Source organism: Lampetra fluviatilis, chromosome 67 (assembly GCF_964198595.1).
Source record: "Lampetra fluviatilis chromosome 67, kcLamFluv1.1, whole genome shotgun sequence".
Lineage (NCBI taxonomy): Eukaryota > Metazoa > Chordata > Hyperoartia > Petromyzontiformes > Petromyzontidae > Lampetra > Lampetra fluviatilis.
The window spans coordinates 767109-794714 of record NC_136341.1 but is presented as its reverse complement, the minus strand read 5'-3'; the positions used below and the strand labels follow the sequence as shown (position 1 = coordinate 794714).

At 51.8% G+C, this 27606-nt stretch overlaps 1 protein-coding gene across 1 annotated transcript in view; it reads right to left on the bottom strand.

Moving 5' to 3' along the window:
- Nucleotides 1-27606, bottom strand: part of LOC144952379 (sodium/hydrogen exchanger 6-like) — a gene marked incomplete at its 3' end in the record, with an annotated part of 69196 nt that overhangs the window by 23657 nt on the left and 17933 nt on the right. Inside the window, exon 5 of the mRNA XM_078882770.1 lies at nt 25750-25826. Coding sequence (XP_078738896.1) covers nt 25750-25826 — 77 coding nt within the window. The remainder of the gene's footprint in view (nt 1-25749; nt 25827-27606) is intronic.

Here is a 27606-nt window from a genome sequence, read left to right as displayed (position 1 = left end):
GCACACACACTCTCAACACACGCACGCACACACACACACTCAACACACACCTACACACACACTCACTCAACACACTCACTCTCAACATACACACTCACTCACACACACTCACACGCACACACACACACACTCTCAACAAACACTCACTCACACACACTCAACACACACACACTCTCTCTCAACACACGCACACACACACACTCTCTCAACACACGCACGCACACACACACTCTCTCAACACACGCACGCACACACACTCTCTCAACACACGCACGCACACACACACACTCGCACACACACACACTCACACGCACACACACACACACTCTCTCACACACACACACTCTCTCAACACACGCACTCACACACACACTCTCTCAACACACGCACTCACGCACACACACTCTCAACACACGCACGCACACACACACTCTCTCAACACACGCACTCACACACACTCTCAACACACGTACTCACACACTCTCAACACACACCTACACACACACACACGTAATCATCCTGCACACCCGCACGCACACACACACTCTCTCAACACACGCACGCACACACACAGACTCAACACACACCTACACACACACTCACTCAACACACTCACTCTCAACATACACACTCACTCACACACACTCACACGCACGCACACACACACTCTCTCAACACACGTACTCACACACACACACTCAACACACACCTACACACACACACTCTCAACACACTCACTCTCAACATACACACTCACTCACACACACTCACACGCACACACACTCTCTCACACACACACACACTCTCAACAAACACTCACTCACACACACTCAACACACACACACTCTCTCTCAACACACACACACTCTCTCTCAACACACACACACTCTCTCTCAACACACGCACTCACACACACACACACTCGCACACACACACACTCACACGCACACACACACACACTCTCTCACACACACACACACTCTCAACAAACACTCACTCACACACACTCAACACACACACACTCTCTCTCAACACACACACACACTCTCTCTCAACACACGCACTCACACACACACGCACTCACACACACACGCACTCACACACACACTCTCTCAACACACGCTCTCTCAACACACGCACTCACACACACACGCACTCACACACACACGCACTCACACACACACGCACTCACACACACACTCTCTCAACACACTCTCTCTCAACACACGCACTCACACACACACGCACTCACACACACACGCACTCACACACACACTCTCTCAACACACGCTCTCTCAACACACGCACTCACACACACACGCACTCACACACACACTCTCTCAACACACGCACTCACACACACACGCACTCACACACACACTCTCTCAACACACGCACTCACACACACACGCACTCACACACACACTCTCTCAACACACGCACGCACACACACACGCACTCACACACACACGCACTCACACACACTCTCTCAACACACGCTCTCTCACACACACTCTCTCAACACACGCACTCACACACACACGCACTCACACACACGCTCTCTCAACACACGCACTCACACACACACGCACTCACACACACGCTCTCACACACACGCTCTCTCAACACACGCACTCACGCACACACACTCTCAACACACGCACGCACACACACTCTCTCAACACACGCACGCACACACACACTCTCAACACACGTACTCACACACTCTCAACACACGCACTCACGCACACACTCTCTCAACACACGCACGCACACACACTCTCTCTCAACACACGCACTCACACACACACACACGCACTCACACACACACACGTGATCATCCTGCACACCCGCACGCACACACACACTCTCTCAACACACGCACGCACACACACACACTCAACACACACCTACACACACACTCACTCAACACACTCACTCTCAACATACACACTCACTCACACACACTCACACGCACGCACACACACACTCTCTCAACACACGTACTCACACACACACACTCAACACACACCTACACACACACACTCTCAACACACTCACTCTCAACATACACACTCACTCACACACACTCACACGCACACGCACACACACTCTCTCACACACACACACACTCTCAACAAACACTCACTCACACACACTCAACACACACACACTCTCTCTCAACACACACACACTCTCTCTCAACACACGCACTCACACACACACGCACTCACACACACACGCACTCACACACACACGCACTCACACACACACTCTCTCAACACACGCTCTCTCAACACACGCACTCACACACACACGCACTCACACACACTCTCTCTCAACACACGCACTCACACACACACGCACTCACACACACACGCACTCACACACACACTCTCTCAACACACACGCACTCACACACACACTCTCTCAACACACGCACTCACACACGCACTCACACACACACTCTCTCAACACGCACGCACACACACTCTCTCTCAACACACGTACTCACACACACACACACACACTCTCTCTCAACACACGCACGCACACACACTCTCTCAACACACGTACTCACACACACACACTCTCTCAACACACGCACACACACACACTCTCTCAACACACGCACACACACTCTCTCTCAACACACGCACTCACACACACACTCTCTCAACACACGCACTCACACACACTCTCTCAACACACGCACACACACTCTCTCTCAACACACGCACTCACACACACTCTCTCAACACACGCACACACACTCTCTCTCAACACACGCACTCACACACACACTCTCTCAACACACGCACTCACACACACACACACACTCTCTCAACACACACACTCTCTCAACACACGCACTCACACACACACGCACTCACACACACACTCTCTCAACACACGCACTCACACACACACTCTCTCAACACACGCACGCACACACACTCTCTCTCAACACACGCACGCACACACACTCTCTCAACACACGCACTCACACACACACACTCTCTCAACACACGTACTCACACACACACACACTCTCTCAACACACGCACTCACACACACACGCACTCACACACACACTCTCTCAACACACGCACTCACACACACACTCTCTCAACACACGCACTCACACACACTCTCTCAACACACGCACACACACTCTCTCTCAACACACGCACTCACACACACTCTCTCAACACACGCACACACACTCTCTCTCAACACACGCACTCACACACACACTCTCTCAACACACGCACTCACACACACACACACACTCTCTCAACACACACACTCTCTCAACACACGCACTCACACACACACGCACTCACACACACACTCTCTCAACACACGCACTCACACACACACTCTCTCAACACACGCACGCACACACACTCTCTCTCAACACACGCACGCACACACACTCTCTCAACACACGCACTCACACACACACTCTCTCAACACACGTACTCACACACACACACTCTCTCAACACACGCACGCACACACTCTCTCAACACACGCACGCACACACACTCTCTCTCAACACACGCACGCACACACACTCTCTCAACACACGCACTCACACACACACACTCTCTCAACACACGTACGCACGCACACACACTCTCTCAACACACGCACGCACACACACACGCTCTCTCAACACACGTACTCACACACACACACACGCACTCACACACACACACGTGATCATCCTGCACACCCGCACGCACACACACACTCTCTCAACACACGCACGCACACACTCTCAACACACGTACTCACACACTCTCAACACACACCTACACACACACTCACTCAACACACTCACTCTCAACATACACACTCACTCACACACACGCTCTCTCAACACACGTACTCACACACACGCACTCACACACACACTCTCTCAACACACGCACGCACACACACACACTCAACACACACCTACACACACACTCACTCAACACACTCACTCTCAACATACACACTCACTCACACACACTCACACGCACGCACACACACACTCTCTCAACACACGTACTCACACACACACACTCAACACACACCTACACACACACACTCTCAACACACTCACTCTCAACATACACACTCACTCACACACACTCACACGCACACGCACACACACTCTCTCACACACACACACACTCTCAACAAACACTCACTCACACACACTCAACACACACACACTCTCTCTCAACACACACACACTCTCTCTCAACACACGTACTCACACACACACGCACTCACACACACACACTCTCAACACACGCACGCACACACACACACTCTCAACACACGCACACACACACACTCTCAACACACGCACACACACACACTCTCAACACACGCACGCACACACACACGCACTCACACACACACTCTCTCAACACACGCACTCACACACACACTCTCAACACACGCACTCACACACACACGCACTCACACACACACTCTCTCAACACACGCACTCACACACACACTCTCTCAACACACGCACTCACACACACACGCACTCACACACACGCTCTCTCAACACACGCACTCACGCACACACACTCTCAACACACGCACTCACACACACACGCACTCACACACACACTCTCTCAACACACGCACGCACACACACTCTCTCTCAACACAAGCACGCACACACACTCTCTCTCAACACACGCACTCACACACACACTCTCTCAACACACGCACTCACACACACACGCACTCACACACACACTCTCTCAACACACGCACGCACACACACTCTCTCTCAACACACGCACGCACACACACACTCTCTCTCAACACACGCACTCACACACACACACTCTCTCAACACACGCACGCACACACACTCTCTCAACACACGCACTCACACACACACGCACTCACACACACACTCTCTCAACACACGCACTCACACACACGCTCTCTCAACACACGCACTCACGCACACACTCTCTCAACACACGCACTCACACACACGCTCTCTCAACACACGCACTCACGCACACACTCTCTCAACACACGCACTCACACACACACTCTCTCAACACACGCACTCACACACACGCTCTCTCAACACACGCACTCACACACACGCTCTCTCAACACACGCACTCACACACACACTCTCTCAACACACGCACTCACGCACACACTCTCTCAACACACGCACTCACGCACACACTCTCTCAACACACGCACGCACACACACACTCTCTCAACACACGCACGCACACACACACTCTCTCAACACACGCTCTCTCAACACACACACTCTCTCAACACACGCACGCACACACACACTCTCTCAACACACGCACGCACACACACACACTCTCAACACACGCACTCACGCACACACTCTCTCAACACACGCACGCACACACACACTCTCTCAACACACGCACGCACACACACTCTCTCAACACACGCACGCACACACACACTCTCTCAACACACGCACGCACACACACACTCTCTCAACACACGCACGCACACACACACTCTCAACACACGCACTCACACACACACTCTCTCAACACACGCACGCACACACACACTCTCTCAACACACGCACACACACTCTCTCAACACACGCACGCACACACACACTCTCTCAACACACGCACGCACACACACACTCTCTCAACACACGCACGCACACACACACTCTCAACACACGCACTCACGCACACACTCTCTCAACACACGCACGCACACACACACTCTCTCAACACACGCACGCACACACACACTCTCTCAACACACGCACGCACACACACACTCTCTCAACACACGCACGCACACACACACACTCTCAACACACGCACTCACACACACACTCTCTCAACACACGCACGCACACACACACTCTCTCAACACACGCACGCACACACACTCTCTCAACACACGCACGCACACACACACTCTCTCAACACACGCACGCACACACACACTCTCTCAACACACGCACGCACACACACACTCTCAACACACGCACTCACGCACACACTCTCTCAACACACGCACGCACACACACACTCTCTCAACACACGCACGCACACACACTCTCTCAACACACGCACGCACACACACACTCTCAACACACGCACTCACGCACACACTCTCTCAACACACGCACGCACACACACACTCTCTCAACACACGCACGCACACACACACTCTCAACACACGCACTCACGCACACACTCTCTCAACACACGCACGCACACACACTCTCTCAACACACGCACGCACACACACTCTCTCAACACACGCACGCACACACACTCTCTCAACACACGCACTCACGCACACACTCTCTCAACACACGCACGCACACACACACTCTCTCAACACACGCACGCACACACACACTCTCTCAACACACGTACTCACACACTCTCAACACACGCACTCACACACACACACTCTCAACACACGCACACACACACACACTCACACTTACACACACGCACTCACACACACTCTCTCAACACACGCACGCACTCACACACACTCTCTCAACACACGCACTCACACGTAATCATCCTGCACACTCACACACACACACACTCTCTCAACACACGCACGCACACACACACTCTCTCAACACACGCACACACACACACACTCTCTCAACACACGCACGCACACACACGCTCTCAACACACGCACGCACACACACACTCTCTCAACACACGCACGCACACACACACTCACACTTACACACACGCACTCACACACACTCTCTCAACACACGCACGCACTCACACACACTCTCTCAACACACGCACTCACACGTAATCATCCTGCACACTCACACACACACACACTCTCTCAACACACGCACGCACACACACACTCTCTCAACACACGCACACACACACACACTCTCTCAACACACGCACGCACACACACGCTCTCAACACACGCACGCACACACACACTCTCTCAACACACGCACGCACACACACACTCTCTCAACACACACACTCTCAACACACGTACTCACACACACACTCTCTCAACACACGCACGCACACACACACTCTCTCAACACACACTCTCTCAACACACGCACGCACACACACTCTCTCAACACACGTACTCACACACACACTCTCTCAACACACACACTCTCAACACACGCTCTCAACACACACTCTCTCAACACACACTCTCTCAACACACGCACACACACACACTCTCTCAACACACGCACTCACACACACACACTCTCTCAACACACGCACGCACACACACTCTCAACACACGCACGCACACACACACTCTCTCAACACACGCACGCACACACACGCTCTCAACACACACACTCTCAACACACGCTCTCAACACACACACTCTCTCAACACACACTCACACACACTCTCTCAACACATGCACTCACACACACACTCTCTCAACACACACACTCTCAACACACGCACTCACACACACACACTCTCAACACACACACTCTCAACACACGCTCTCAACACACACACACTCTCAACACACGCACGCACACACACACTCTCTCAACACACACACTCTCAACACACGTACTCACACACACACTCTCTCAACACACACACGCACACACTCTCTCAACACACGTACTCACACACACACTCTCTCAACACACACACTCTCAACACACGTACTCACACACACACTCTCTCAACACACACACGCACACACACTCTCAACACACGCACGCACACACACACTCTCTCAACACACGCACGCACACACACACTCTCTCAACACACGCACGCACACACACGCTCTCAACACACACACTCTCAACACACGCACACACACACACTCTCTCAACACACGCACTCACACACACTCTCTCAACACACGCACTCACACACACTCTCTCAACACACGCACTCACACACACTCTCTCAACACACGCACTCACACACACACACTCTCTCAACACACGCACGCACACACACTCTCAACACACGCACGCACACACACACTCTCTCAACACACGCACGCACACACACGCTCTCAACACACACACTCTCAACACACGCTCTCAACACACACACTCTCTCAACACACACTCACACACACACACTCTCAACACACACACTCTCAACACACGCTCTCAACACACACACACTCTCAACACACGCACTCACACACACTCTCTCAACACACGCACTCACACACACACTCTCTCAACACACGCACGCACACACACACTCTCTCAACACACGCACGCACACACACTCTCTCAACACACGTACTCACACACACACACTCTCTCAACACACGCACGCACACACACTCTCTCAACACACGCACTCACACACACACTCTCAACACACGTACTCACACACACACACTCTCTCAACACACGCACTCACACACACTCTCTCAACACACGCACGCACACACACTCTCTCAACACACGCACGCACACACACTCTCTCAACACACGCACGCACACACACACACTCTCTCAACACACGCACGCACACACACACACTCTCAACACACGCACGCACACACACTCTCTCAACACACGCACGCACACACACACACTCTCTCAACACACGCACGCACACACACACACTCTCAACACACGCACGCACACACACACACTCTCAACACACGCACGCACACACACACTCTCTCAACACACGCACGCACACACACTCTCTCAACACACGCACGCACACACACACACTCTCTCAACACACGTACTCACACACACACACTCACACACACACACTCACACACACACACTCTCAACACACACACGCACACACACTCTCTCAACACACGCACGCACACACTCTCTCAACACACGCACGCACACACACTCTCTCTCAACACACGCACGCACACACACTCTCTCAACACACGCACTCACACACACACACTCTCTCAACACACGTACTCACACACACACACACTCTCTCAACACACGCACACACACTCTCTCTCAACACACGCACGCACACACACACACTCTCTCAACACACGCACTCACACACACACACTCTCTCAACACACGTACGCACGCACACACACTCTCTCAACACACGCACGCACACACACACGCTCTCTCAACACACGTACTCACACACACACACACGCACTCACACACACACACGTGATCATCCTGCACACCCGCACGCACACACACACTCTCTCAACACACGCACGCACACACTCTCAACACACGTACTCACACACTCTCAACACACACCTACACACACACTCACTCTCAACATACACACTCACTCACACACACGCTCTCTCAACACACGTACTCACACACACGCACTCACACACACACTCTCTCAACACACGCACGCACACACACACACTCAACACACACCTACACACACACTCACTCAACACACTCACTCTCAACATACACACTCACTCACACACACTCACACGCACGCACACACACACTCTCTCAACACACGTACTCACACACACACACTCAACACACACCTACACACACACACTCTCAACACACTCACTCTCAACATACACACTCACTCACACACACTCACACGCACACGCACACACACTCTCTCACACACACACACACTCTCAACAAACACTCACTCACACACACTCAACACACACACACTCTCTCTCAACACACGTACTCACACACACACGCACTCACACACACACACTCTCAACACACGTACTCACACACACACTCTCTCTCAACACACGCACTCACACACACTCTCTCTCAACACACACACTCTCTCAACACACGCACTCACACACACACTCACTCTCAACACACGCACTCACACACACACTCTCTCTCAACACACGTACTCACACACACTCTCTCTCAACACACACACTCACTCTCAACACACGCACGCACACACACACACTCTCAACACACGCACACACACACACTCTCAACACACGCACACACACACACTCTCAACACACGCACACATACACACACACTCTCAACACACGCACACACACACACTCTCAACACACGCACTCTTAACACACATCTACACACACCTACACACTCACTCACTCACACATGCACTCACACACATACATACACACGTGATCATCCTGCACACTCGCACGCACACACACTCTCTCAACACACGCACTCACAACACACACTCACTCTCACACACACACACACACACGCACTCACACACGCACACACACACTCAACACACATACTCGCACACACACACTCTCAACACACTCACTCTCAACACACACCTACACACACACACTCACTCACACACACGTGATCATCTTGCACACTCGCATGCACACACACACACTCTCTCAACACACGCACTCACACACACACACTCGCTCTCAACACACACACTCTCAACACACGCACTCACACACACACTCTCTCTCAACACACGCACGCACTCACACACACTCTCTCAACACACGCACACACACACACACACTCTCTCAACACACACACTCACACACACACACTCTCTCAACACACGCACACACACACACACACTCTCTCAACACACGCACTCACACACACTCTCTCAACACACACTCTCTCAACACACGCACTCACACACACACACTCTCTCAACACACGCACTCTCAACACACGCACTCACACACACACACTCGCACACACACACACTCTCTCAACACACACTCTCTCAACACACGCACTCACACACACACACTCGCACACACACACTCTCTCAACACACACACTCTCAACACACGCACTCACACACACACTCTCTCTCAACACACGCACGCACTCACACACACTCTCTCAACACACGCACTCACACACACACACTCGCTCTCAACACACGCACTCACACACACACACTCTCAACACACGCACTCACACACACACACACACTCTCAACACACGCACTCACACACACTCTCAACACACGCACTCACACACACACACACTCTCAACACACACACTCTCAACACACGCACTCACACACACACACACTCTCTCAACACACACACTCTCAACACACGCACTCACACACACACACTCTCTCAACACACGCACTCACACACACACTCTCTCAACACACACACTCTCAACACACGCACTCACACACACACACACTCTCTCAACACACACACTCTCAACACACGCACTCACACACACACACACACTCTCAACACACGCACTCACACACACACACACTCTCTCAACACACACACTCTCAACACACGCACTCACACACACACACACTCTCTCAACACACACACTCTCAACACACGCACTCACACACACACACACTCTCTCAACACACACACTCTCAACACACGCACTCACACACACACACACACACTCTCTCAACACACACACTCTCAACACACACACTCTCTCAACACACACACTCTCAACACACGCACTCACACACACACACACACTCTCAACACACACACTCTCAACACACGCACTCACACACACACACACTCTCAACACACACACTCTCAACACACACACTCACACACACACACTCTCTCAACACACACACTCTCAACACACGCACTCACACACACACACTCTCTCAACACACGCACTCACACACACACACACACTCTCAACACACGCACTCTCTCAACACACACACTCTCAACACACGCACTCACACACACACACTCTCTCAACACACGCACTCACACACACACACACTCTCAACACACACACTCTCAACACACACACTCACACACACACACTCTCTCAACACACACACTCTCAACACACGCACTCACACACACACACACTCTCAACACACACACTCTCAACACACGCACTCACACACACACACTCGCTCTTAACACACGCACTCACACACACACACTCACACACACACACTCGCTCTCAACACACGCACTCTCAACACACACACTCTCAACACACACACTCTCTCAACACACACACTCTCAACACACGCACTCACACACACACACTCTCTCTCAACACACACACTCTCAACACACGCACTCACACACACACACTCGCTCTCAACACACACACTCTCAACACACGCACTCACACACACACACTCTCAACACACGCACACTCTCAACACACGCACTCACACACACACACTCGCTCTCAACACACGCACTCACACACACACACTCGCTCTCAACACACACACACTCTCAACACACACACTCACACACACACACTCTCAACACACACACTCACACACACACACTCTCAACACACACACTCTCAACACACACTCTCTCAACACACGCACACACACACACTCTCTCAACACACGCACTCACACACACTCTCTCAACACACGCACTCACACACACACACTCTCTCAACACACGCACGCACACACACTCTCAACACACGCACGCACACACACGCTCTCAACACACACACTCTCAACACACGCTCTCAACACACACACTCTCTCAACACACACTCACACACACACACTCTCAACACACGCACGCACACACACACACTCTCAACACACGCACGCACACACACTCTCTCAACACACGCACGCACACACACTCTCTCAACACACGCACGCACACACACACACTCTCAACACACGCACGCACACACACACACTCTCAACACACGCACGCACACACACACTCTCTCAACACACGCACGCACACACACTCTCTCAACACACGCACGCACACACACACACTCTCTCAACACACGTACTCACACACACACACTCACACACACACACTCACACACACACACTCTCTCAACACACGTACTCACACACACACACTCACACACACACACTCACACACACACACTCTCAACACACACACGCACACACACTCTCTCAACACACGCACGCACACACTCTCTCAACACACGCACGCACACACACTCTCTCTCAACACACGCACGCACACACACTCTCTCAACACACGCACTCACACACACACACTCTCTCAACACACGTACTCACACACACACACACTCTCTCAACACACGCACGCACACACACTCTCTCTCAACACACGCACGCACACACACACACTCTCTCAACACACGCACTCACACACACACACTCTCTCAACACACGCACGCACGCACACACACTCTCTCAACACACGCACGCACACACACACGCTCTCTCAACACACGTACTCACACACACACACACGCACTCACACACACACACGTGATCATCCTGCACACCCGCACGCACACACACACTCTCTCAACACACGCACGCACACACTCTCAACACACGTACTCACACACTCTCAACACACACCTACACACACACTCACTCAACACACTCACTCTCAACATACACACTCACTCACACACACGCTCTCTCAACACACGTACTCACACACACGCACTCACACACACACTCTCTCAACACACGCACGCACACACACACACTCAACACACACCTACACACACACTCACTCAACACACTCACTCTCAACATACACACTCACTCACACACACTCACACGCACGCACACACACACTCTCTCAACACACGTACTCACACACACACACTCAACACACACCTACACACACACACTCTCAACACACTCACTCTCAACATACACACTCACTCACACACACTCACACGCACACGCACACACACTCTCTCACACACACACACACTCTCAACAAACACTCACTCACACACACTCAACACACACACACTCTCTCTCAACACACACACACTCTCTCTCAACACACGTACTCACACACACACGCACTCACACACACACACTCTCAACACACGTACTCACACACACACTCTCTCTCAACACACGCACTCACACACACACTCTCTCAACACACGTACTCACACACACACTCTCTCTCAACACACGCACTCACACACACACTCTCTCAACACACGTACTCACACACACACTCTCTCTCAACACACGCACTCACACACACACTCTCTCAACACACGCACTCACACACACACTCACTCTCAACACACGCACTCACACACACTCTCTCTCAACACACGTACTCACACACACACTCTCTCTCAACACACGCACTCACACACACTCTCTCTCAACACACGCACTCACACACACACTCACTCAACACACGCACTCACACACACACTCACTCTCAACACACGCACTCACACACACTCTCTCTCAACACACGCACTCACACACACACTCTCTCAACACACGCACTCACACACACACTCACTCTCAACACACGCACTCACACACACTCTCTCTCAACACACGTACTCACACACACACTCACTCTCAACACACGCACTCACACACACTCTCTCTCAACACACGCACTCACACACACACTCACTCTCAACACACGTACTCACACACACACTCTCTCTCAACACACGTACTCACACACACACTCTCTCTCAATACACGCACTCACACACACACTCTCTCAACACACGCACTCACACACACACGCACTCTCAACACACGCACTCACACACACACTCTCTCAACACACGCACTCACACACACTCTCTCAACACACACACTCACTCTCAACACACGCACGCACACACACACACTCTCAACACACGCACACACACACACTCTCAACACACGCACACACACACACTCTCAACACACGCACTCTTAACACACATCTACACACACCTACACACTCACTCACTCACACATGCACTCACACACATACATACACACGTGATCATCCTGCACACTCGCACGCACACACACTCTCTCAACACACGCACGCACACACACACACTCTCAACACACGCACACACACACACTCTCAACACACGCACACACACACACTCTCAACACACGCACACACACACACTCTCAACACACGCACACACACACACTCTCAACACACGTACTCACACACACTCTCAACACACGTACTCACACACACTCTCAACACACGCACACACACTCTCTCAACACACGCACGCACACACACACTCTCTCAACACACGCACGCACACACACACACTCTCAACACACGCACGCACACACACACACTCTCTCAACACACGCACGCACACACACACACTCTCTCAACACACGCACGCACACACACACACTCTCAACACACGCACGCACACACACACACTCTCAACACACGCACGCACACACACACTCTCTCAACACACGCACGCACACACACTCTCTCAACACACGCACGCACACACACACACTCTCTCAACACACGTACTCACACACACTCACACACACACACTCACACACACACACTCTCAACACACACACGCACACACACTCTCTCAACACACGCACGCACACACTCTCTCAACACACGCACGCACACACACTCTCTCTCAACACACGCACGCACACACACTCTCTCAACACACGCACTCACACACACACACTCTCTCAACACACGTACTCACACACACACACACTCTCAACACACGTACTCACACACACACACACTCTCTCAACACACGCACGCACACACACTCTCTCTCAACACACGCACGCACACACACACACTCTCTCAACACACGCACTCACACACACACACTCTCTCAACACACGTACGCACGCACACACACTCTCTCAACACACGCACGCACACACACACGCTCTCTCAACACACGTACTCACACACACACACACGCACTCACACACACACACGTGATCATCCTGCACACCCGCACGCACACACACACTCTCTCAACACACGCACGCACACACTCTCAACACACGTACTCACACACTCTCAACACACACCTACACACACACTCACTCAACACACTCACTCTCAACATACACACTCACTCACACACACGCTCTCTCAACACACGTACTCACACACACGCACTCACACACACACTCTCTCAACACACGCACGCACACACACACACTCAACACACACCTACACACACACTCACTCAACACACTCACTCTCAACATACACACTCACTCACACACACTCACACGCACGCACACACACACTCTCTCAACACACGTACTCACACACACACACTCAACACACACCTACACACACACACTCTCAACACACTCACTCTCAACATACACACTCACTCACACACACTCACACGCACACGCACACACACTCTCTCACACACACACACACTCTCAACAAACACTCACTCACACACACTCAACACACACACACTCTCTCTCAACACACACACACTCTCTCTCAACACACGTACTCACACACACACGCACTCACACACACACACTCTCAACACACGTACTCACACACACACTCTCTCTCAACACACGCACTCACACACACTCTCTCTCAACACACACACTCTCTCAACACACGCACTCACACACACACTCACTCTCAACACACGCACTCACACACACACTCTCTCTCAACACACGTACTCACACACACTCTCTCTCAACACACACACTCACTCTCAACACACGCACGCACACACACACACTCTCAACACACGCACACACACACACTCTCAACACACGCACACACACACACTCTCAACACACGCACACATACACACACACTCTCAACACACGCACACACACACACTCTCAACACACGCACTCTTAACACACATCTACACACACCTACACACTCACTCACTCACACATGCACTCACACACATACATACACACGTGATCATCCTGCACACTCGCACGCACACACACTCTCTCAACACACGCACTCACAACACACACTCACTCTCACACACACACACACACGCACTCACACACGCACACACACACTCAACACACATACTCGCACACACACACTCTCAACACACTCACTCTCAACACACACCTACACACACACACTCACACACACGTGATCATCTTGCACACTCGCATGCACACACACACACTCTCTCAACACACGCACTCACACACACACACTCGCTCTCAACACACACACTCTCAACACACGCACTCACACACACACTCTCTCTCAACACACGCACGCACTCACACACACTCTCTCAACACACGCACACACACACACACACTCTCTCAACACACACACTCACACACACACACTCTCTCAACACACGCACACACACACACACACTCTCTCAACACACGCACTCACACACACTCTCTCAACACACACTCTCTCAACACACGCACTCACACACACACACTCTCTCAACACACGCACTCTCAACACACGCACTCACACACACACACTCGCACACACACACACTCTCTCAACACACACTCTCTCAACACACGCACTCACACACACACACTCGCACACACACACACTCTCTCAACACACACACTCTCAACACACGCACTCACACACACACTCTCTCTCAACACACGCACGCACTCACACACACTCTCTCAACACACGCACTCACACACACACACTCGCTCTCAACACACGCACTCACACACACACACTCTCAACACACGCACTCACACACACACACACACTCTCAACACACGCACTCACACACACTCTCAACACACGCACTCACACACACACACACACTCTCAACACACACACTCTCAACACACGCACTCACACACACACACACTCTCTCAACACACACACTCTCAACACACGCACTCACACACACACACACTCTCTCAACACACACACTCTCAACACACGCACTCACACACACACACACACACTCTCTCAACACACACACTCTCAACACACACACTCTCTCAACACACACACTCTCAACACACGCACTCACACACACACACACACTCTCAACACACACACTCTCAACACACGCACTCACACACACACACACTCTCAACACACACACTCTCAACACACACTCACACACACACACTCTCTCAACACACACACTCTCAACACACGCACTCACACACACACACTCTCTCAACACACACACTCTCAACACACGCACTCACACACACACACACTCTCTCAACACACACTCTCAACACACGCACTCACACACACACACTCTCTCAACACACACACTCTCAACACACGCACTCACACACACACACTCTCTCTCAACACACGCACTCACACACACACACACTCACACACACACACTCTCTCAACACACACACTCTCAACACACGCACTCACACACACACACTCTCTCTCAACACACGCACTCTCAACACACACACTCTCAACACACACACTCTCTCAACACACACACTCTCAACACACGCACTCACACACACACACTCTCTCTCAACACACACACTCTCAACACACGCACTCACACACACACACTCGCTCTCAACACACACACACTCTCAACACACGCACTCACACACACACACTCTCAACACACGCACACTCTCAACACACGCACTCACACACACACACTCGCTCTCAACACACGCACTCACACACACACACTCGCTCTCAACACACACACACTCTCAACACACACACTCACACACACACACTCGCTCTCAACACACACACACTCTCAACACACACACTCACACACACTCGCTCTCAACACACGCACTCACACACACACACTCACACACACACACTCTCAACACACACACTCACACACACACACTCTCAACACACACACTCTCAACACACGCACTCACACACACACACTCTCAACACACGCACTCACACACACACACACACACACTCTCAACACACGCACTCACACACACACACTCTCTCAACACACACTCTCAACACACGCACTCACACACACACACTCTCTCTCAACACACACACTCTCAACACACGCACTCACACACACACTCTCAACACACACTCTCTCAACACACGCACGCACACACACACTCTCTCAACACACACACTCACACACACACTCTCTCAACACACACACTCTCAACACACGCACTCACACACACACACTCTCTCTCTCAACACACACACTCTCAACACACGCACTCACACACACACACTCTCTCTCAACACACACACTCTCAACACACGCACTCACACACACACACTTGCTCTCAACACACACACTCTCAACACACGCACTCACACACACACACTCTCACACACACACTCTCACACACACACACTCTCAACACACACACTCTCAACACACACACTCTCACACACACACACTCTCTCAACACACGCACTCACACACACACACTCTCTCTCAACACACACACTCTCAACACACACACTCTCACACACACACTCTCTCTCAACACACACACTCACACACACACACTCTCTCTCAACACACACACTCTCTCTCAACACACACACTCTCTCTCAACACACACACTCACACACACACTCGCTCTCAACACACACACTCTCACACACACACTCTCAACACACACACTCTCTCAACACACGCACTCTCAACACACGCACTCTCACACACACACACTCTCAACACACGCACTCACACACACACACTCTCTCTCAACACACGCACTCACACACACACACTCTCAACACACACACTCTCTCTCAACACACACACTCTCAACACACACTCGCTCTCAACACACACACACTCTCAACACACACACTCTCAACACACACACTCTCAACACACACACACTCTCAACACACACACACTCTCAACACACACACTCTCAACACACACACACTCTCAACACACACACACTCTCAACACACACACACTCTCAACACACACACACTCTCAACACACACACACTCTCAACACACACACACTCTCAACACACACACACTCTCAACACACACTCGCTCTCAACACACACACTCTCAACACACACACACTCTCAACACACACACACTCTCAACACACACACACTCTCAACACACACACTCGCTCTCAACACACACACTCGCTCTCAACACACACACTCTCAACACACACACTCTCTCTCAACACACGCACTCACACACACACACTCTCAACACACACACTCTCTCTCAACACACACACTCTCAACACACACACACTCTCAACACACACACTCTCAACACACACACTCGCTCTCAACACACACACACACTCTCAACACACACACTCTCTCTCTCAACACACACACTCTCAACACACACACTCTCAACACACACACTCGCTCTCAACACACACACTCTCAACACACACACACTCTCAACACACACACTCTCAACACACACACTCACTCTCAACACACACACTCACACACACACACTCGCTCTCAACACACACACACTCTCAACACACACACACTCTCAACACACACACACTCTCAACACACACACTCTCAACACACACACACTCTCAACACACACACACTCTCAACACACACACTCTCAACACACACACTCTCAACACACACACACTCTCAACACACACACACTCTCAACACACACACTCTCAACACACACACACTCTCAACACACACACACTCTCAACACACACACACTCTCAACACACACACACTCTCAACACACACACACTCTCAACACACACACACTCTCAACACACACACACTCTCAACACACACTCGCTCTCAACACACACACTCTCAACACACACACACTCTCAACACACACACACTCTCAACACACACACACTCTCAACACACACACACTCTCAACACACACACTCGCTCTCAACACACACACTCGCTCTCAACACACACACTCTCAACACACACACTCTCTCTCAACACACGCACTCACACACACACACTCTCAACACACACACTCTCTCTCAACACACACACTCTCTCTCAACACACACACTCTCAACACACACACACTCTCAACACACACACTCGCTCTCAACACACACACACACTCTCAACACACACACTCTCTCTCTCAACACACACACTCTCAACACACACACTCTCAACACACACACTCGCTCTCAACACACACACTCTCAACACACACACACTCTCAACACACACACTCTCAACACACACACTCACTCTCAACACACACACTCACACACACACACTCGCTCTCAACACACACACACTCTCAACACACACACACTCTCAACACACACACACTCTAAACACACACACTCTCAACACACACACACTCTCAACACACACACACTCTCAACACACACACTCTCAACACACACACTCTCAACACACACACTCGCTCTCAACACACACACTCTCAACACACACACACTCTCAACACACACACACTCTCAACACACACACACTCTCAACACACACACTCTCAACACACACACACTCTCAACACACACACACTCTCAACACACACACACTCTCAACACACACACTCTCAACACACACACACTCTCAACACACACACACTCTCAACACACACACACTCTCAACACACACACTCGCTCTCAACACACACACACTCTCAACACACACACTCGCTCTCAACACACACACTCTCAACACACACACTCTCTCTCTCAACACACACACTCTCAACACACACACTCGCTCTCAACACACACACACTCTCAACACACACACTCGCTCTCAACACACACACTCTCAACACACACACTCTCTCTCTCAACACACACACTCTCAACACACACACTCGCTCTCAACACACACACTCTCAACACACACACACTCTCAACACACACACTCTCAACACACACACTCACTCTCAACACACACACTCACACACACACACTCGCTCTCAACACACACACTCACACACACACACTCTCAACACACACACTCTCTCTCAACACACGCACTCACACACACACACTCTCTCTCAACACACGCACTCACACACACACACTCTCAACACACACACTCTCTCTCAACACACACTCTCTCACACACACACACTCTCAACACACGTACTCACACACACACACTCTCTCTCAACACACGCACTCACAACACACGCACTCACAACACACGTACTCACACACACACACTCTCTCTCAACACACGCACTCACAACACACGTACTCACACACACACACTCTCTCTCAACACACACACTCACAACACACGTACTCACACACACACACTCTCTCTCAACACACGCACTCACAACACACGCACTCACACACACACACACTCGCTCTCAACACACACACTCTCAACACACACACTCACACACACACACTCGCTCTCAACACACACACACTCTCAACACACACACTCACACACACACACTCGCTCTCAACACACGCACTCTCAACACACTCACACACACACACTCGCTCTCAACACACACACACTCTCAACACACACACTCACACACACACACTCTCTCTCAACACACACACTCTCAACACACGCACTCACACACACACACTCGCTCTCAACACACACACACTCTCAACACACGCACTCACACACACACACTCTCTCTCAACACACGCACTCACACACACACACACTCTCTCAACACACACACTCACACACACACTCTCTCAACACACACACTCACACACACACACACTCTCTCAACACACACACTCTCAACACACGCACTCACACACACACTCTCAACACACACACTCTCAACACACGCACTCACACACACACACTCGCTCTCAACACACACACACTCTCAACACACACACTCACACACACACTCTCAACACACACACTCTCAACACACGCACTCTCAACACACACACTCTCAACACACACACTCTCAACACACGCACTCACACACACACACACTCTCAACACACGCACTCACACACACACACTCGCTCTCAACACACACACACTCTCAACACACACACTCACACACACACTCTCAACACACACACTCTCAACACACGCACTCACACACACACTCTCTCTCTCAACACACACACTCTCAACACACACACTCTCAACACACGCACTCACACACACACACACTCTCTCAACACACACACTCTCAACACACGCACTCACACACACACACTCTCTCTCAACACACACACTCTCAACACACGCACTCACACACACACACTCGCTCTCAACACACACACTCTCAACACACGCACTCACACACACACTCTCTCTCTCAACACACACACTCTCAACACACGCACTCACACACACACACACTCTCTCAACACACACACTCTCAACACACACACTCACACACACACACTCTCTCTCAACACACACACACTCTCAACACACGCACTCACACACACACACTCTCTCTCAACACACGCACTCACACACACACACACTCTCTCAACACACACACTCACACACACACTCTCTCAACACACACACTCACACACACACACACTCTCTCAACACACACACTCTCAACACACGCACTCACACACACACTCTCAACACACACACTCTCAACACACGCACTCACACACACACACTCGCTCTCAACACACACACACTCTCAACACACACACTCACACACACACTCTCAACACACACACTCTCAACACACGCACTCACACACACACTCTCTCTCTCAACACACACACTCTCAACACACACACTCTCAACACACGCACTCACACACACACACACTCTCTCAACACACACACTCTCAACACACGCACTCACACACACACACTCTCTCTCAACACACACACTCTCAACACACGCACTCACACACACACACTCGCTCTCAACACACACACTCTCAACACACGCACTCACACACACACTCTCTCTCTCAACACACACACTCTCAACACACGCACTCACACACACACACACTCTCTCAACACACACACTCTCAACACACACACTCTCAACACACACACTCTCAACACACACACACTCTCAACACACACACTCACACACACACTCTCAACACACACACTCTCAACACACGCACTCTCAACACACACACTCTCTCTCTCAACACACACTCGCTCTCAACACACGCACTCACACACACACACTCTCAACACACACACTCTCAACACACGCACTCACACACACGCACTCACACACACACACTCGCTCTCAACACACACACTCTCTCTCTCAACACACACTCGCTCTCAACACACGCACTCACACACACGCACTCACACACACACTCTCAACACACACTCTCTCAACACACACTCGCTCTCAACACACGCACTCACACACACACTCTCTCAACACACACTCTCAACACACACACTATCAACACACACACTCTCAACACACGCACTCTCAACACACACACTCTCAACACACACACTCTCAACACACACACTCTCAACACACTCTCAACACACGCACGCACACACACACTCTCTCAACACACACACTCACACACACACTCTCTCAACACACACACTCACACACACACTCTCTCAACACACACACTCTCAACACACGCACTCTCAACACACACTCTCTCAACACACGCACGCACACACACACTCTCTCAACACACACACTCACACACACACTCTCTCAACACACACACTCTCAACACACACACTCACACACACACACACTCTCTCTCAACACACACACTCACACACACACTCTCTCAACACACACACTCTCAACACACGCACTCACACACACACACTCGCTCTCAACACACTCTCTCTCAACACACGCACACACACTCTCTCAACACACGCACGCACACACACACTCTCTCAACACACACACTCACACACACACTCTCTCAACACACACACTCTCAACACACGCACTCACACACACACACTCTCTCTCTCAACACACACACTCTCAACACACGCACTCACACACACACACTCTCTCTCTCAACACACACACTCTCAACACACGCACTCACACACACACTCTCTCAACACACACACTCGCTCTCAACACACGCACTCACACACACACTCTCTCAACACACACACTCTCAACACACGCACTCACACACACACACACTCTCTCAACACACGCACTCACACACACACACACTCTCTCAACACACGCACTCACACACACACACACTCGCTCTCAACACACACACTCTCAACACACGCACTCACACACACACTCTCTCAACACACGCACACACACACACACACACTCTCTCTCAACACACACACTCTCAACACACGCACTCACACACACACACACTCTCTCTCAACACACACACTCTCAACACACGCACACACACACACACTCTCTCAACACACACACTCTCAACACACGCACTCACACACACACACTCTCTCTCAACACACACACTCTCAACACACGCACTCACACACACACACACTCTCAACACACACACTCTCAACACACGCACTCACACACACACACTCTCTCTCAACACACACACACTCTCAACACACACACTCTCAACACACGCACTCACACACACACACACTCTCAACACACACACTCTCAACACACGCACTCACACACACACACTCTCTCTCAACACACACACTCTCAACACACACACTCTCAACACACGCACTCACACACACACACTCTCTCTCAACACACACACTCTCAACACACGCACTCACACACACACACTCGCTCTCAACACACACACTCTCAACACACGCACTCACACACACACACTCTCTCAACACAAACATGTGTACCCGTGTGTGCCCGTGTGTGCCCGTGTGTGCCCGTGTGTGCCCGTGTGTGCCCGTGTGTGCCCGTGTGTGCCCGTGTGTGCCCGTGTGTGCCCGTGTGTGCCCGTGTGTGCCCGTGTGTGCCCGTGTGTGCCCGTGTGTGCCCGTGTGTGCCCGTGTGTGCCCGTGTGTGCCCGTGTGTGCCCGTGTGTGCCCGTGTGTGCCCGTGTGTGCCCGTGTGTGCCCGTGTGTGCCCGTGTGTACCCGTGTGTGCCCGTGTGTGCCCGTGCGGTGCTCACCCGATGACGAAGCAAGAGATGGCGGTGCCCAGGAAGGCAAACGCGAGGATGGAGCCCAGGTTCCGGAAGAAGTGCCTCTGTGCAAAGACAAAGATCCCCCGCGTAGCCTTAACAGACTGTAGGGGCAAGTGCTGTGAGCGAGTGGCGGCTATGAAGGCTACCGGCACCGTGGCACACGAGGGGGTGGGTGGCCAGCACCACGCCCGGCCGGTTTCGTCTCTCCAGTGGCGATGTTTACCACACACCGCACCAGCTACTCATTTGAGGATGAGTCCACCTCAGGGAGGCCCAGGACCGGTTCAAATAATCGTCACCGGTGTTGGCCGTGAGCGGGAACCGAACACACACGCTCACACCCGCACGTGCGTGTGTGAGCGCGCGTGTGGGCAGAGGAGCGACAGTAGGGGGCACAGGTGGTGCATCAGCCAGTCATCTCGGTCATCTCGGTCAGTCGACCCGTGGCACCTGCTGAGTCTGCCCCGTGACCTCCTGCCAGCGGGCGTTCGACACTTCACGTGGCCTCAAGGTGCACTTGGCCTGGCACAAGCGTCGTGGTGACGTCACCGCCACTTAGTGGCGAATGGCGGTTGTTGTTGTGAGTGAGTGTGTCACAGTGAGTGAGTGTGTGTGTGCGCGAGTGTGTGAGATGAATAAATGCAATGCATGGACACAATCCACACAGAAATTCATTCAGCGTTAAAATGCGCTTGTAGGAATCCAATGGAGCTGTGCTGCACTTTTAAATCATCATCATCATCATCTCGAATGACAAACTCGTTTCTTACCAACTGCTGCTTGTTGTTGTTGTGTTAAGTTTGTTGTCCTTCCCCCGTACCTCCGATTAGCACGGTACGGTGCGAAAGAAGTTAAACATACATACACAGACTCACAGAGTGACTTACCCACTCACCCACTCACATAGCCACTCACTCACTCAGTCACTCACCCACCCACTCACACAGCCACTCACACACTCACACAGCCACTCACCCACTCACACAGTCACTCACCCACTCAAACAGTCACTCACACAGCCACTCACACAGCCACTCACCCACTCACACAGCCACTGACCCACTCACACAGTCACTCACCCACTCACACAGTCACTCACACAGCCACTCACACAGCCACTCACCCACTCACACGGCCACTCACCCACTCACACGGTCACTCACCCACTCACACGGTCACTCACCCACTCACACGGTCACTCACCCACTCACACGGTCACTCAGCCACTCACACGGCCACTCACCCACTCACACGGCCACTCACCCACTCACACAGTCACTCACCCACTCACACAGCCACTCACCCACTCACACAGTCACTCACCCACTCACACAGTCACTCACCCACTCACACAGTCACTCACCCACTCACACAGTCACTCACCCACTCACACAGTCACTCACCCACTCACACAGTCACTCACCCACTCACACAGCCACTCACCCACTCACACAGTCACTCACCCACTCACACAGCCACTCACCCACTCACACAGTCACTCACCCACTCACACAGCCACTCACCCACTCACACAGTCACTCACCCACTCACACAGCCACTCACCCACTCACACAGTCACTCCCCCACTCACACAGTCACTCCCCCACTCACACAGCCACTCACCCACTCACACAGTCACTCACCCACTCACACAGTCACTCCCCCACTCACACAGTCACTCACCCACTCACACAGCCACTCACCCACTCACACAGTCACTCACCCACTCACACAGTCACTCCCCCACTCACACAGTCACTCACCCACTCACACAGCCACTCACCCACTCACACAGCCACTCACCCACTCACACAGCCACTCACCCACTCACACAGCCACTCC